Source organism: Corapipo altera, unplaced genomic scaffold (assembly GCF_003945725.1).
Source record: "Corapipo altera isolate COAL_440 unplaced genomic scaffold, ASM394572v1 61411, whole genome shotgun sequence".
NCBI classification, from domain to species: domain Eukaryota; kingdom Metazoa; phylum Chordata; class Aves; order Passeriformes; family Pipridae; genus Corapipo; species Corapipo altera.
In genome coordinates this window covers 12716821-12735051 of record NW_020884875.1, presented here as the reverse complement: position 1 = coordinate 12735051, position 18231 = coordinate 12716821, and the positions used below count along the sequence as shown (strand labels likewise).

Below are 18231 nucleotides of genomic sequence, written 5' to 3'. Positions count from 1 at the left end.
GCATAAAAACATAAGATGAAAAGTTCAAAGAGCTTGGCTGTATGTGTGCATTATACAGAACTACAGAAATGTCTTATACACAGCCAGCATTTTCTACCTTAAGAATAATTAGGAAGGATTCAAGATGCCTAATTCGGCTTCCAAGGGGTACCAGGCACTAACTAAACTGTACTGCAAGCACCAACAAACTTGCATTTCCTGTTCTTAAACGTTTTGAGGCTCTCAGTTTTAACTGCTGAACTTTGAGATAAAGATCATAGTAACAGCAGCAGGACAGAACAAAGGGAAGGAAAGCACAACTGAAGCAGAAGCTCAGACCAAACCATTTAATTGCATGTTGTCGATGTGCTTTTCTTAAGAGGACATAAAAAGGACATTATAAGGGATTCAGAGCATTTAGGGGTGAGAAAGGAGGGAAGAAAGAGACAACACTTGAAATAAACATTCTATGGAGAGGAAATCTCTAATAATTTATTGACCTTCAGTTTCACATTGTGAAAAAAACGCGAGTTGTACAAAATCTTAAGATATAGTAGCAAACAACATAGACAATTTTATTTCTTCACTTGCACAGTTTTCTTTTAGCACATGAACCACATCTTCAATGGCCAGGAATGGGAACATTATTCTGTTCTAATCACTCTTATTCCGACAAGTGTCAGACGTATAGAAAAGGGGCTGCATAATTATACCAGAAGAGGAAGGCTGTCCTTTGTTAAATGTTTCTATAGCAACCAGCCTGCAAAATAAGAGGAACCTTCCCATCTTATGCCAGGGGTTTTGTGTGCACTCCCCTGTGACCTGCATTTGCTTCCAAGTGTGTGGTTTTTTACAGGACTGGAATGGTCAAGCAGTTAGCCAGGATTCCCACATCAATTCAAAGAGCAAGAGCCTAGTGTATTCCCTGCAGAGCTAGAGGCCCACCCTGACTTCAGCTTCCTTCAGCCTACACACAGGAATTAATTGAGGACTTAAAAGCAGACCACAACTTTGGAAACAGCTGCAGAAAATTCATCCCACTTTTGGAAGTTCCATGGCACTACAAAACACATTTCATAAGCTAAATAGATAGATGAAGGGCAGCTTCACCTCTGGACTCTAATCAGCTTGACAGAGAATACAGGTCTCAAAGCTATATGCCCTTATTCAAACAAGGAGGCCCCTGGGGACCTGGTTCTTTACTTCCTTGTACCTCATGTAGCTGCTAGTGCCTGGGGAGAGGACATGCAAAGCACAGGAAGTCTGATTTTATGGCTCCCTTCACACTCCTGAAAGTGATCCACAAGATGAAAGGCAACAAAAATTCAAGGCTGTTTGCTTCAACATGGCAACCTGTGCAAGTACAGGGATATAGAAAGGAATCCTACCCTATCTAAGATGTCTTCCTATTGCTTAAAGGCCATCTAAGGGGGGTGGAGAGGTTGCGGGTTTAAACATTTTTTTAATCTATCATCTCAAGGAATCAGTCTAACCAGCAGAACTAGAATTTTATCACACCTAGCTGGACCTCACCTTTTTTAAAATCTGCTAATGCCTTCACTAACTAATCAATGTTCTGTCAGCATTCACAGAACTCCAAATACTTTATTTCTGAAACGTAAGTCTACTCCAAACAGCAAATCAAATGCAAGGCAACACAGAGAAACTTCCAGTGACCAATGTAAACACTTTCAGATGACAAAGCTTTCACAAACACAGCAACATCACTGTCACAGAGAGAAAGGCAAGCATCACCAGTGTGACTATTTTTGTTTTGCATGCACGCATGCAGCTGTTTACTTATACCACAGCACACACCAACCATGTTACTGAATGTGCCAGTTAAGTTAGGCTTCAAAAACATTCAAGAAAAAAACCACAATACAATACATGCTTCATTAGAGGATCTGGCAAAGAAAGTGCCTGTGAAACACAAGCTTCTGAAATTCCAAAGAAAAAGAGTAGCTTCATCTCTGTCTAAAGACCAGAATGATAAGAAACAATTTTATTTAAAAATCAGAGTTTAGTTTCTCAGGATTGCATCTGACAATTCTGAGTAACTAATGACACACACCAGGATAAGGAAAATAAAAAGCAGCAGAGTTTGAGGGCCTTTTTTTTTTTTTAAGATTAAGAGGTTTGAAATTCATCTTCTATCCCCATAAGAATTTTTCTAGAGCACTTGCGTCTTTGACATCTGGCCACTCAGATGATCATCTGAAATCCAGATGGATGAGGCAATTCATTCAGTGCAAAATTGCTGCTCTTTCTTCTTTTTTTTAAGACTTCATCACTAACCTATCTTGAGGTTTTTTTGTTTTTATTCTTGAATCACCATTCTCCACTCCTTCAGGACAATGTGACTATATTGTAGGTAACCCTTCTCCAACCCAATAAATAAATAAATAAGTTTGGACAATGACTTCATCTGGGCTTGGTATCCAGAAGCTCTTCCACAGTATTTGCGTTGCAATCGGGAAGCTGCACAAAGAGAGAGTTGCAAGAGACTTTGCCTATTCCCAGATTAGAAATTGAAAGGCATGACCAACAAATGAAATGTTGCAAGGACACCATCTACAAGACACACCACATGCAACCTGGGGAGCTTTCTCAGGGTGGCCTGAGAAAGTGACTTCCATGGCTTCTTCCCTTAGTACATGTGTAATTCAAGATCCTGTCTTTTAATCCTTCCATTTCCAACTGGGAAGCCACTCCTTCCTCCCACCTCCAACTGTTACCCAACAGTTTTCTTCCTTCGTGCAGCAGCGCAAGTCAGCAATCACAATATGTGCAAAACATACAATTCACACAAGCCCTTGCAACATGAAGACAATTGCAGGCATTGTTTCAGCATGCAAGCACTGAACAATAAATAACTATATCTACAAGTAACATAATTGGAATAGGACAGTTTGAACTACTCATAAATACAAGGAGGAATGGGAACAAGGAGTATCGGAGGGATGTAACTTTTGTTCCCCACTGTCGCAAAAACATTTCACCATTGGACTCTTCCTTACAAAGCAGGTCACTTACTGCACACAGGACAATGCAACACAGGGTCTAGAAGATGCTGTAGGCACTGCCCACAGACAAGCACCCTCCAGTCAGCAGAGTTCAGCAGCAATACTGCTATATCTTCATTCACAGCAGCATCACGCTGTTTCAGACCTGGCCTGCTTCCCCTGCAGCTGGCACTTCAAACCACCACAAAGAGAGGTGATGACCATTTCAAATTTCACATAAAAACCGTGGAGTCCGTGGAAATTGAGTGCTGTGCGATGCACAGCTCAGAGATGTTCTGTCTCTTCTTTTTTGCCTTTGAAGGACTGATTAATATTGGCATTAATCCACAATTACTAACACAAGGACCAGAGCACAGGTTTGTCCATTCATATTTAAACCATGTGTTGAAGCACTGAAGACAGGTGGGTTTTTTCTCCCATTCCTTCATGTCTAGGCTGTATACTTTACAAGGTGCAGAGGATTTTCTTCAAATGCAAGAGATGCCAAACGATTCTTCATTAAAACCACTTCTCCAGATTTGAGGTTCCAGTTTTCTTCTCCAAATAAAGAAGCAAACTAAAAGCATGGGAAGAGGTGGGGGGAAAGAAGAGAGAAATGACTTAAAAAGTTTTGCTCCAACAATGTACAACAAAGTTTTTGTTACATGTCAAAGAAAATCTAAAAGTGAGGCTTAGGATACAATCCAGTTGATGGGCTTCCCTGCCCACCCCCAACCTCGATGTTCCTTTGCAATACCCAACTACTGGTCAAGAACATAATTCTTTAGGGTCAGATTCAGACTTTATTATTCTACTAGCCTTACTCTGCAAACCGTTCTATTGACCCCAGGAAGACTGTTTTATTCTTTGGGTATAAATTCAGACATTTGAAACCTAAATCAAACTGGCTAAATACAGTTCAATACGATGGGCTCTGCATTCTACACACTCCAACATTTTTATGTTCTCCCAAAATCTTAAGTTTCTGGATTTGTTTTAAGCAAACGTAATGTTTTCAAACTTCTCTTCTACAATATCCACATGAGTATGTAGTGCAAACAGGTTTTTTTCTATCTCTGGGCCAAAACAAACCTGGTTGGAGTAAAGCAGAAGGGAAGGTGAAGATGTCTCACCCCAATACCTTCATTCACCTTAACAAATTCTGAACTGAATTTATTCACAATATAGAAAGGGCCATACAATTCCCTTACTTAAAATGTATCTACTATTTGTTAGAGCAGAATTCTGCCTCATTTCTTTTTACATAGCAATGCACCACGCATCAATAAGCCCATCCTAGAGTACTTTATAAACTTGATAATTCAATGAGAAATTCAGCCTTTGGATGCTGAGACTGTGCTTTGCTTTTTCGCTGTGAAGCCGTATTGAAATGCCAGCTTCTAAATCATCAGTACATCACAGTAATTTCTGACAGCACTGCTAGAATTTTAGGGGGCAAATCCTACTTCATTACAATGGAAATGAGCTCCAGTGCACTCACAGATCCTTTGAACACACCACATCTCTCTCAGGCTCTGATGTCTAAGAACAACAGAGCACACTCACAGGAAATAACACAGCCTACATAACAGCCCAGAGCATCCAGCGTTTTTGCAACTGTGGGCTATTTTGTACGTCTAAAAAAAGTCTCCACACTTAGCACTGATTAGTCTTTTCTAGAAATTCTTCAGCATAGCATGCAACTCTTCCCACTGAAAGAGACTATCAATACTGAAGTCAAAACAGTGTTCCTTGTCCTAAAATGAACTTTAAAATATTATAAACTATTCCAAAACAGAGAGGAAAAAAACCTACTCAAAACTCCCAAGTCTGAGGAACTAGACAAAGTACACTGAAGTCTTCCTAAAAGCTGTCAGATTGGGGCCACACAGCACCATGAAAACAGAGAGTAATCAGTAGTAATTTCCTTTTTGTCCCTCCCACCCACTGACAAAGCAGTAGGAGCCAGTAGGAAAAAAAACAACCTACTTGGTGGATGAGCACACAGCATTGGAGAGATTTCAGTCATTGGCTACATTCAGACAGTTATCTCCTGTGCTAGTTAAGGCAGTTATCTTGTGTGTTAGTGAAGCTACAATAATGGCTTTTAACAAGGTACTGCAGAGTAAAGGAAAGCTTTTTGCACCGTTATATCCTAAGAACACTTTTTCAAAATAAAACACTCCCTCTCATGTACTGTAAACTTCAGAACAATTAAGTCAGTCTCAGAAGAGTAAGTCAATATTTTTCTTGGCACAGACCTGAGTCCAGGCATTCAATACTGCTGCTCTGATAACACTGAGAACAGCATAAAACCAGTAATAATACAAAGTAACTGAAGACATCCAGACATTACTCCCAGCTAGGGAGGAAGCTGCCACACAGAAATCAGGGCTCCCATTTGTTGGCTGTCAGGGGGCAATTACTGCCAGCACCCAGGACCTGGTAAGTCTCAAGGGTTTGCCCTGCTTTCCCAAGACAAGTCTGGGAAAAACAAAGCAAGTACTGGAGAGGAGAGAAGAGAGGGTAGTGTTTTCAAGACAAATAACGACTTGAGACAAAAGCATCTGGCGGCACAACACAGCCCTAGATTTCCAAGCTGAGCTGCTGCTTTGCATGGGCCCAACCTTGTATTCTTTACTCAGTCAAAGCTCCCAGTCAACTGAAACACAACTACAATATGAATCTTCAGCATACCATAGAGAAACCAATTTCATGACTACCCTACATTTCTTGGTATATACTTCTATCTATACTGCTTTAAAGACTTCAGGGTTTTGCATTTAATGTAAGAGTCAGGTAAATGTCTACTGCTACAAAAAACACCAAAAAAACCCAAACCCCAAGCAGAAGACCTTAGAGAAGTCTTTATAAGCAAGCTCTTCTTCCTGTCTTCTGGAGAACTTCTGTAAGTCTGAACTTTTAGGTAAAACAGAGGCATATGCACAGCTTGTTCAATTACTGCCTTTTCCTTCTAACATGCCTGCCTTCATCAGTACAATATACACTGTTCAAATCCAAAACGAAATTACCATTCATGGGGCATTGATTATTTAGGATCAAGCACACACTATATTTGTTTGACTGGTGGTAACTGATTTTGTACTAAAGCCTCGGTGGAAGAGCGAGGGATAAAAGAAACACAATGTAAATGGGAGTTTGCCAGATTTGTTGCAAAATACACAAATTAAAATCTGAAATTTTTCTCCCCTCCTCCGAAAAATAAGAAATGCATAACAACCAACCAAGCAAGACCAAATTCAGACTTGCTTGTGAGAAGATACAATGCTGAAGTTGCATCTGGTAAGAGCTTGGCCCATTATGTATAATTAAATTGTTTGGGAACAGTGTGCACTATAGACTGGTAATTATTTCAGCCAGCATTAATTATAAGTCTTCCTGACACTATATCTAGTTCAACATATATGACCACAAGTATTTTGAAAAAATCTCTATTTTAAAGGATAACAATGGAACAATTGCAACCTTAGTCCATGCAGATGCAACCATGCTGCCCAGGTAAGATGGAAAATTAGGCCTGAACTGCCTGTAAAACACCTCATAAAACAGCAACTTTCCCCAAAGCCTGTCTGCCTGGAAATTTAAGTGAATTCACTATCAGGCTTCAGATAAGTATTCACAGTATCTTTTTTGGGTACTATTGCTAGGTACAGAGTGACTTAGCCCCTGTCATAAGGAAAAAAAGTACTGAAACTTTGTTTAGCATGCATTCAGCATTTAAAAGCACAGCAAGAGTCAGTTTCCAAAAGATTATCTGCATTTCCCCACAAGTTGAAAATGTTATTTTTGCTCAGTCTTTTACATCTAAATCATGCAGGAAAAGGCCTTGCAAAAAAAGTGGGTGCAAGATACGTGGCAAACTACTTTCAGCATCTGGCTTTGTCACAGACATGGTGCCTGGCTTACAACGGCCCATGAATGTACGTCTTAGTTGCTCCAGCTGTAAAATTGGATTGAACATACCCACCTCTTCTCCGAGCTGCTGCTGAAAAACTTCGTGAAAAGCATTATTACAGTGAAATTCAAAAGTGCTATTTCTTACCTGATAATCTGTAATTGCAACATATACACAATTAGGAGGGGAGGTGCTTCCATGTGCTGACAAATGCCGTGGGAATCAGTGAATAGGGCACAGTTGTTATGCTGTTCCATACATCTAACGTGGGATCATAGCAGTCCAATGTTTTGCACCTCTGAATACCAAAGTAGCCTCCAACCACATACAATTTGTTTCCAGATGCCACTGCATGGCAGCTCATTCGCTTAGCTGTCACATCTCCCACCTTAGTCCATTGGTATGCCTCACTGTTGAATTTGTAAGCAGAGCATGCAGAGAATTCAGTATCTCCACCCATTATAAAAATTTGGTTACCCAGAACAGCTGCAGCTGTGTAGCGCCAGGGCTGAGGGCAGGTGGCTGGTACTGTCCATCTGTTTTCACACTGATCATAGCACTGAACTTTGGGCAACTTGTCATGGCTAACGCTGGTACCTCCAAAAGCAAACAGCTTCAGCTTTGCACTGACTACAGCTGCATTGCTTACTCCCTCTCGCAGTGGGGCAACCATGGTCCATTTGTTGGTCACAGGGTCATATTGTTCTACTTGCTTTAAGGATACTGAAGGGGAAGCTGGAAGGCAACCGGTTGCTGCAGTGTGTCCTCCTACTACATACAAACAGTGCTTAAGTTCAGCAGAGCCATGCCCAAACCTAGCTACCAGCATGGGAGCAGCCTTCGACCACTCCTCATGAAGGGTGTCATACACCCACACATCTTTGGAGACTCCATTTTCTGATCCTCGTCCCCCAGTGATATACACTTTGCAGCCTATGGCACAAGCACTGAACTCTTTCCGTGGACTTGGTATGTCAGCCTTTGGAATGATCTCTTTTGCCTTTTGATCCACTAGATACAGCTTGTCACACATAAAGGTTTGGCCACCCAAAAGAAAAAGTGAATGGCCTGTTTTACGGGGTCTGGCACACAAGCTAGTGACCACTCCATCATTCTGTAAGATCTTTAACTTGCATCTTATTGATTCTTCTACAATCTCCTTGCTTTTCCGTTGCTTGGTGATAAGTTCTTCCATGGCCACATTCTCCATAAGGTATATGGCTGGCAAGAGGGCCAGTCTCACTGTCTGCAATAGCTCCGGCAGGTAACAGTGACGCTTACTCAAGTCATAGTTGACCCAGTTGAGAGCTGATTCATATACCAGTCTTTCGTCTTCAGTTTCTAATTCTTCACTGGAAAGGAGCTGCACTACCATGTCTTTTGGCAGTTGGAGGAAGTCTTCACTTTTACTGATACTCTGGAAGTTGCTAAGGCACATCCTCCAAGAGAGCTCATACAGCTTGGTACACTGGTGAGCATCTGACAGCAGCAGCATACCAAGACAGTTGGTGGGGTGAAGGTTTTTCTCCAGAAATTCTGCACAAGCATCCCGAATGTCCTGAAACTCCAGCATGTCGCCAGCCTCCAGCAGTGACTCTGCATTCTCCTCATTGATGATAACCCTGGAGGAATATGCATAGTCCAGAAGAAGCTCCAAGACTTCTGGGTGAATCGAATTATGAAAGTTGACTTCACTGTCCTGGCTCTCTTTCAGTCCTCCGCTGAACATTGCTTCAAAATAGCGGCTACAAGCAGCTAGAACTGCTCTGTGGCAGGGGAATGATCTGTTCCCAGCATGGAGAAGTACATCTGTAAAGAGACGCTGCTGGCGCAGAAGGTTCAGGTGAGTAAGGACACTATCAGCATAGGATGACTTGTGGAACAAGTATATGTTTATGGAGCCAGTACTGGCCCTAGACTTGCGATTTTCATGCATGCTGACTGACATTTTCTTTCAGACCTAAAAAGAAAGGAAAAAACCATTAGATAAATAAGCATTAAATTCATCATTACTTTTACATATCAAAGAGTGTATCTAATTATTCACTATAAGATGGGGGAGAAAAAGCCTTAACTTATAGCTGAGTGGACAGAGAATTACATCTACCTTTGGCATGTGTTTATTTTTTTGTAAGATGAGATTCATAAATGACATAGTCTAAATTTGTTGCCTAAGAGCAGGTTTATCTTGGGAAACCTGATCTCCAACTTTCATAGTAAGCAAGTCAGAGAAAGAAAAGGAACCAGGACTGATTTTCTCACCCTTCCCCAACCTAGACCAGCTGATTCATTACATACATACACATGCACATGCTTGCAACATTCTCCTGTACTGAATCATAGCAGGAAGAGCTACCAGACAGAATACCTAAGGAATGTCAAAAGCTGCAAAGGGAACAAAAACCTACTAATCCCATTAGGAAGCTTCCCTTTGGTATAATCATTCCATATGCAACAGCACAGAATGGAAAAAAAAAATCAACCCAAGTCTAAAAGAAAAACCTAGTATCAATCATAAATTTAGACTTCCATAGTCATAAAAAATATGACAAGTAAATTTTACATATTCCATCTTGAACTCTGCCAGTGGCGGCCTGCTATAGTGATACAGCATATTCATAGGCAGAGTCAGCAGAAAAACGTGTTTTGACTACCAGCTGAAGTCACTGAGACGCTGCCTCTGAAGCCACCTGGAGAGTCAGGTACTCAGCACACAAGCCATTAGTTCATTCTGAGGTTTGGAGGAGGCATAAAACCGAAGACGTATCCTACCCTGCTCTATTTGTAACAAACGCAATGCTGTTCAGTTCCTGTTTAGAGGTGAATGTTACTGTTAGCTGTCATGATATGCAGGTCTGTGTATGATTATGGCAGTAAGTTTCCAGATTTAACTGAAAATCAAGCCAAAGGGAGGAATACTGGCAGCAATGTAAAGCTGGTGGCCAAAAAGCCACAATGCAAATAATAGGAGATGAAGCATACAGAGCCAAGTGCAAGCTGTGGCTGTGACCACTACTGTAATAATCTCACCTCTCTCTTCAAATTGTGGAAAAAGCTCAGAGAGAGACAAGAACCAAACTCAACTAATTACTATTATATTTGCATGCCCCTTTTACTGCACCTTCAAATAAAGAACTGGGCAAAAGTCTACCTGGAAAGTGCGCAATGCCCAAAGTCATAGCATGACCTGGGGCCACTTGTGAAGGTTTTTAACGTGGATATACTTTGCTCTCACACCGACATTTTTATATTCCTGAGCATCTTTAAGCAGCACAAAATAGTAAAATTCCATTCCCATATTTCATGCTTCTAGATGATACAAGAGCTTTACAAGCGTCAAAAATAGCATTTTTAATACATATATTTTTCTAGATTCATATGACCAGAAACATTAATAAAATCAAAACCACATGTGATTAATTTGGGCAGCAGACTCCACTTCAGAACAAGCAATCTGTGTATATGGAACATATAACACCTGCAGATTAACTGTAGCATAGCCCATACCATCCTCCTTGCTATCTCTGCTAATGTGCAGAATAATTGATTCGTCATATTGAACAGCAAGTTTGTGATACACCTTTTCCTTCAGTTACAGCAAAAAAAAAAAAAAAAAAGCCCCTAAAACCAACATAAATTAAGGAATAAAGATATGCCTTACTGTAAAACTACCATAGCCCACCTCCTTTAATCTGAAATACAACTTGTCTGATGAGACTTAACTGGGATTGAAAAGAACAAGCAAGAGTGAGCAATCCAAAATCCTCCACAACAGAAAGGAATCCTACACATCAGAGCCACAAGGCAGAGTATCTGTCTTACTCTACCATGCAAAAGTCTAGAAAGGCATTTTACCAATGCTCCCTAGACGAACCTATCAAATGCACTAACACTAAACACAGAACAACTCAAGGCAGGTGGTATATCTTCATAAAACAAACCCTTTTACTAGGAAAATTAAATTACATTTAATGCAATTGTATTGTCTGGCAAAAAAAAAATCAAAACACTTAGATGGCATTCAAGGATCCTGAGCACCAATCTCAGACTAATATTACCCACTTAATCTATAGCCAAAAATATGACACTGACTATATACTGGTTAAAATCTGCTAGAACTGAAGGATTACAGAAAGGGTCATGGCCTGAAATACTAGTATACAAACACTTTGAAGACACAGATAGGAAGGTGAATCTTTTAATGTCAACTTTTTGAAACTTTTCCAGGCACTTTACTATTTTAAATGCTATTATGATGCAATGCAAAGCATTCACTGGATCTCTCTGGATGGGTTTTCCTCACACTGACAACCTACTCCTGCAAGGTTTCCTCACCAGGGAGCAGGATGGGAGCTAAACACCCCACTGATCAGGGACAACAGAGAAACCAGGATCTGAAGATGCTCATTGCCCCCCACGCTCCATTCCAATTAAGTGAATGTGTAGACACCACAGTCTAGGCATGTCAGCATCTCAGTGAAAACACAAGTCGTCTTCTTTCCCCCACATATTGGGGGAATTCAGAGTATACTGAAAACTTTCTTTCATCATGCACACAGGGTTCAGAAATAGGGCAGGTAAAGTTCACATCAGAAGCAGCATTCAGATCTTTCACCAAGCTGTGTACTCCTGTGAGCACCACTTGTTAAGCACCATTCAGAATGAGCCCATAACCACAACAAAAAAGAGGTAAACATAAAAAAAACCCCACCCCAGAGTTCTACAGACCATATGCACAAAGGAGAAACAGATCACTGTGTGCTACCCAAGCCCACCCACTGCCACAGAAACAAATACTGCTGCAAAAAAATAATTTAAATATATATATATGAACCACTCTCTAACAGCTACTGAATAAGGCACTCAGCATTTCACCCCACTAAAATAGAAGACTTGGTCTCTCAGTGAGAAGCACTTGCAGATTTCATATATGCTGGTCTTGAACTGTTCTGTAAGACTACCTTTATCATCACAATGTCATCTATTCGGAAGAATTCAAAGTATTCCAATTCACATTTAAGATAAGCTAACATATTTCCCCAAACAGAACAAAGATACATATCTATATATATATATATATATCTTTTTCCTCCACTGTGGTGCTGATATGAGTTCACACACGGACTAGTCAAACAAACGCCCTTACAAGCGATTATCATCGTTCACTAACAGGCAGCGTTTCTGTAAATGTCCTTTTGCAGTTTCTGGCAATTAGCTAAGTCCAGAATCTTATAAGAACATTAAAACATATAAATGACATCTCCAATTTCTCTGTTTTGTGTTGGAAATTATGCAAGCCTCAAATAGTTCAGCAGAGGTAATTTACCTTGTGAGCAAATGTTCATCTTGAATAATATGAGTCAGTTCCCTTCAGGCACTTTTTTCCTTAGAAATAATAATATTTGTATGTAAAAGACAAGAAGTGGCCAGGAAATTACAGATATAGATTTTTATCTAGGAACAGAGGTTGAACCAAGACTTTGATTTATAATTACACTTCAACAGGCTCCTTGTCACAGCAGCCCAGTAGTAAACACTACTTTAAGACTAAACAACAAGCTCCTTGTCCTACCTACCAGCTCCACAGCACGCAGGTCGCAGCCTAAATCAAATGAAAAATTAAGTATTTTCAAATTACTGACACCTCCCTGATGCAGGCTCATTTTAATATAACCCTACAGTTACATAGTGGTTCTTCTTTAGAATCAGTGAAACTGCTGAAAGAGAGGAAATCTGCTAATCATCCCATCTATGTAACTAACACCGCTTTCAATTGCTAAATCTTCATCGATACTATCAGTTTTGCAGAGCCAATTCGTGACCTGCCGAAAGTCTTCAAACTCAGTGGCTTCCTAGAACCTGCAGCGAGACAGAAAGCAGAACACGCTGCTTCTGCTAGGAATGCACTACAGCTCACCACATGCAGACAAAGAAAGGCAAATCTAAATTCCCCCCAGTTCGCTCCATCAGAACGCCTAAACCACTTCGTCTCTGAAAAGAAACTTGCAGGGTTTCTTCCCAACCTGATAAAAAAAATAATCAGTGCGAGAAGTTAAAACGCATTTAGTTTCCTTTATAGAGCAATAACCACGTGCAAAAGTTTCTGTGCCGGCGCAGGGAGAGCAGCGCCCCAGCTAGCTCAGGGAGCAGCGAGGCGCTCGCTAATTCCCTTGTCCTGCCTCACGCCCGCTGAGGGATGCTCCGGATCTCCCGGGGACCCAAGCAGGAAGCTGGAGCCCACCAGGAAGGCTACCAGTCTTCTCAACAGGACCCGACACTTTCCGAGGGCAGCCGCATACCGGAGACAGCAACTCCCGCGGATGCCCACCCACCGGCTGCCCAGTGCCCCGCTGCCTGCGAACGGGGCGATGGTGCCTGGCGTTCCGGTCGGGGCGGAGGAGGGCCGGGCTCCGGCTCTGCCGGAGGCCGGCATGGCAGCCCGGCTCCAGCCGGAGCAGCACGCCCGGCAGCGCAGCGGCAGCGCCGGCCCCGAGCACGCGTTGGTTCTGCCCCTCCGCAGCACCGCGCTGCCCACCCGCCTCCCCTGCGCTGCACTCGCTCGGCGGGCACCACTTACAGCGGCGGCTCCCGGGCGAGCGCGGAGGTCCCTGGACAGCGCAGCGCCGCGCATGGGACGGGAGCGTGGCAGTGCCGGCTCGGCGGGGCCGCGGAAGGCAAGCGGCAGGGCCGGGAGCCGCGGAGCGCCGGGCGGAGCTGGTGCCGCTGGCGGGAGGCGGGACGCGACAGGAGGGCGGGAGGTAGGGAAGAGGGACGGAAGGAAGGGAAGAAGGGGCTGCTGCTACTGCTGGCACAGCTGGCCGCAGCTCTGCCCCGGCGGCGGAGCGGAGAAGCGGTATATGGGCTGGGGGCGGGGGGAGCGTTTATGCAAAGGGTGTGAGTGACAGGCGGGGGAGGGACGGCAGGACGAGGGCAGCGCAGGAGTTGTCCCGGCTAGCGGCGAAGATGGTGCAGCCGTGCACGGGGGCTCCAGGACGGCCTCCCCACCTTGAGCCGTCCCTGTCCCGGCCGGGGCGGCGAGGAGGCTACGCGGAGCCGATCTGACCAGCCGGGCGCTGTGCGAGCTCCGCGCTCTCGGCGCCGGCACTGCGCGGGGCGGGCAGGGGAGCAGCGCTCGGGGGAAACGGGGGGGGGGGCAGACACTGGAATGGCTGCGCAGGGTGCGGAGACTCGCGCGGACGGGAGGACTCCGAGCGCTGCGGATGCCGCAGCAGCGCTGCTCCCGGTCCTCGTGGCGTGTCTTTGGGAAACCCCTCCTAAGCGTCCTGGGGAGCTGCCGGGAGGGCGCGGAGGACCCGCCGCTCCCGGCGCTGCTCCTCCCCGCGGTGCCGCGGAGCTGCCGCCGCTGCGGTGTCGTGAGGCCGTCACGAAGCTTCCGCTCCGCAGATGCCCACTGGAGAGCTACCGCAACACAAAGCGAAGTCTGGCTTTAATTATTTCCCAATTAACAAAGTACGTGAAAAACGCACTTGTGCAAAAGGCCAGTTTCAATACTAAACATATTCTAGACATAACAATAGTGTTTACATAATTGTATTGTGGGGGTCTGTACAAGAAAAACACAAGTTATCATACTAAACATTGTATATATTGCTAGTTTATTATTTGCTAATACCACTTAAAGAAAGGGTATTAGTTTTAAGAGGCTTTAAGGAAAATAAGAACATTTACTCCCACCAGCAGGAAACTCCTTGTTGAATACAATAGTTTGGAGAATTTGTTCTTTCCTCATAATGAAATGTCACCCAAACTTCTCTTGTTAAAAAAAACCCACCAAAAAAAACCCCCAATAAAAACAAAAACAAAAAAGCTCTGCAAGCAATTTGCTAACATGCAGGAAGTTATTTATATTCCTGTTGCTGGACTCTAGAGTCTGCAGATAAGTGCACACTTAGTGTACAACAGGACACATCTGTAATTCTAGACAGCCTACAGGCATATGCAAGCTTGGAGTGCATGGCTGAACAGGGAGCAGATGAAAGAGTAACTTGTTTCATAGATTATTTCTTTTTACGATATTTTTTTATTATGACATGAAGTATTGCAGATTGCATGGTCTAAAAATGCTGCACACCTGTATGTAATAAAGTATGTTTCAAAGTTGTTTAGGTGTGAAAAGCTGTTGTAAACAACCTTGCACAAGGGGTATTCATGGACACCACTGCTCACTTGAATCATGTATCTCTAGAGGATTTTGGATTAGACTGTGAATATTCAACCTTTGTTGCACATTGTATTGTCCATGTTATGAGTCTACATTTTTCCTTTCATCAACCATAAAATGCCTTGATCCTATTTTCCCATATTTTCACCCAACTAAACCTGCAGAGATTCCACCCAAATCCTGTCCATTATGGTGAATCTTTCATAATCTGGTGTCAGGAAGTCAGATTATCTCATTTTATGCAACTAAAAACACAGAGATGCATTACTTCATACAGTGTCAGGGCAAACTTAAAACAGGCAGAGTTATCACCATGAGTGAAAAACCGAAATGGTACAATAATGTTATCTAATCTATTGCTTAGCAACATCTGAGCTATGGCTATAAGGAATGGTCAGTGAAAAATGAGATCCACAAAGAGGACAACATACATGATGCCCACAGCATGCAGATTTGGGCAATACTCCACATGAACAAAATGGGGCAATAATCCTGTAAGCAGGTGTCCGGATGAAGTACTGATCTTCCTTGTCCTCCATGAAATGAGGAACCTGTTGAAGTTAATCAGGGCAGAATGACTGGATGAAGCTACAAGTCATCTGTTGGGGAAAAATGTACACAGCCAGACAGACCCTTCTGTGTGTGTAACTCAGTGCATATGCACTGTGTAAAGCAGTGGGAATGGTGAGAGCAAGAGAGGGAAGAAAAAGTAACTCCATAGTCTGTGCTAACAAACCACAACAGTTGTTCTCCTCTTTGTGCTCAAGTGACAAAGAGCACCCAAAGTGTCTCTCCTGCTTTCTGCACAGGAGGTAGAACTAGATAGCTTTGGCTGAATACAGCTTAAAGCACATTTAGAATAAGAATGCTTGTGTGGCTACCATGGAAAAAACATTCAAGAAATAAACTTAGTCCAACGTAAATCTTTGGCCTGGTTTATGTTGGTCTGAGAACTAAGTCAGATCGCAGTTAAACACTTTTCTGGTTAAGCCAGTTTTGTAGATGGGCCAATCTGTATTTTGACAATGCTGAAAACAAAGCTGGTCTAGCCTATCTCAGGACATAGTTTAACATGCCCGCTGAACTAGTTGAAACATGTCTCTCCTAGTATTTGTATGCCAAGATAGATAGGATCTTTGGAGTGTTGCTAAATATCATGATTTTATCACAAATCACAAGATAATTGGCCCTTTTCTCAAAGCCTCAGCTTCTAGAGTCATGTGAAATTGATAATCTCTTAGGGTTGGTTTTGTTGCTTGTTTGTTTTTAATAAAAAGTCTGAAAGAATGACTGTGGAATTAAAGTATAGCCTTGAAAACCAAAAAGCATATAAACCTCCAAATAGTTTAATTTTAATCTCTAGAATTGTAAGTGCCACATATGACTCTGAAAACATTGGGGTAGCAAAAACTTCTTTGTTCAGTTGAACTCCAGCTTGCTATGCAGAGAGCAGTGCTGTTTAAAATAAATGAGTTTCACCTCACACTTTATTTAAATTTGTTTGGCTTCTGTGTTAAGACAAGTTCTTTGAACCTTGAATGTATAGCAAACTTTATAATATGGCTTTATGGACACTTAAGTGTTTTGCAGGCATACCTGTTCAGCTAAAACATCTTCCAGATTACCCCAACAGCACCAGCAACAGTTCTAGGCTGGCAGAGCTGTACCAGTAAAATAATCCATTTACCAGTGCAGGTTATTTCATTTGAGAGATGGAAATACATATTTTGTTTTGTTTTGTTAGTATCAGCTGAATCTACACTAGCAGGGTTTGCCAATACAGCTGTCTTGGCAAGCCTTTTAAGTGCAAACAAGCAGTATGTGCCCGCAGCACAGTCTGAGATCTCATTTTTAATGCTATTAAACAGCTGTGTCTTGGGCTTTTGCCTTGTTAGACTCTTTTTAACCACATTATTTTGTTCAACTGCTAAATAAACAGCATGGGGTTAAATGTATTACTGTAATTTATCTTCTTTCCTTCCTAATTTACACTTTGAATGAATTAATTAGAATGATCTAATTAACAATGTACAATAGCAGTACCAGTGCCAGAGCTCTCCCAGGGGCATGGGGCTCGGAACACCCCTCAGTGACCCACACCTACGTTTCTTATCATTTACCTTTGATGGGTTTCTCCAGGCTGGTCTGCAAACAGAGATTTGGATGGATACAGCACAATGTGTTATAATGCTTGTTTAGTACCAGAAATGTACTAAAACTGTTTGGTGGGAGGTCAATATTCAGTATTTCTTAGCAACAACTACACCAGTTTGTCCACTAGTTCTGGAGGTGAGAAATCCCTCTTTGCCCTGTTCACCTTTTCTCACCTCTGTGTGTGTTCATTTTTCAAAAGGGCCAGACAGGCTGCCCCTTAGATGTCATTCCTTCATGGCCTGACAGCTCAGACTGAAATACATGCTGCTGTCTATACCACAGCACTAAGGGGCAAATATTGGTGTATGTGACATGTAACTGCTCCTCTCCAAAATATCAGTGTGATAAATGGTTGTGAGGTGTGAGTCCCTTGTCACTTTTAAAGTATTTGAACACTAGCCCATTTGAAGTCATCATCTTACATAAAAGAGATAGGAAAAGTCAGGCCTCAGTTTCCATTTAAAGGTGAATATGTTTTGCATGAAAGATTTTCAGAAGGGTCAATTTGTCTCGAAATAATGCTATAAATACTCCAGACATTTATATATGTCTGGAGTCAGAAAGATTTTCACTTGAGGCTTCTTGATCCTTAGGAGAAACTCTTGTAAAGCCTGACTATTGCATCTAGTCCAGATTCCACTGTTCCAGCAGTATGTACTTACAAAGAAAAGCAGTATTGAGAAAAAAAATATGTTTCAGGTTGTAAGGAGAAGCCATCTGCTTCTCTTTTGTATGTAATTCCTCTGTCCATCTTACCATTTTCCATTTTGTCTTACCCTCTAATTACTGCCCAAAAAGTCTCTGCTACCTGACATTATTTTTTACCTAGTCCATATTGCCTGCTCTCCCTCTTAGCAAGAAAATGATTCCTGGTCGTGGAAGACAACGATGATGAACCACTTTTGAGCAGGTTTGATTAGCAAGGGGTCCCAGTTATTACTGATAGGGAAGCCACTTTCCAAAGATTTGTGGATCAGCACACGACTGGGAATACC

At 42.4% G+C, this 18231-nt stretch overlaps 1 protein-coding gene across 2 annotated transcripts; it reads right to left on the bottom strand.

Annotated features, from left to right (window-relative positions):
* Positions 1 to 449: 449 nt before the first annotated feature.
* ENC1 (ectodermal-neural cortex 1) lies at positions 450 to 13561 on the bottom strand. 2 transcript variants are annotated; one of them, XM_027635331.1, is made up of 3 exons: positions 13233 to 13305; positions 7048 to 8860; positions 450 to 3561 (listed from the first exon to the last, which is right to left on the bottom strand). In XM_027635331.1, exon 2 carries the CDS (start codon positions 8846 to 8848, stop codon positions 7079 to 7081), a length of 1770 nt encoding a protein of 589 aa, XP_027491132.1. In that variant the 5' UTR covers positions 8849 to 8860; positions 13233 to 13305; the 3' UTR covers positions 450 to 3561; positions 7048 to 7078. The 2 variants fall into 2 exon arrangements, with proteins under 2 accessions (XP_027491132.1, XP_027491131.1); XM_027635330.1 differs by lacking the exon at positions 13233 to 13305 and adding an exon at positions 13478 to 13561 and having other exon boundaries at positions 452 to 3561.
* Positions 13562 to 18231: the final 4670 nt, after the last annotated feature.

Coding starts and splice junctions, on each gene's coding strand:
- ENC1 (XM_027635330.1), bottom strand. CDS start 8,848: ATGTCAGTCAGCATGCATGAAAATCGCAAGTCTAGGGCCAGTACTGGC.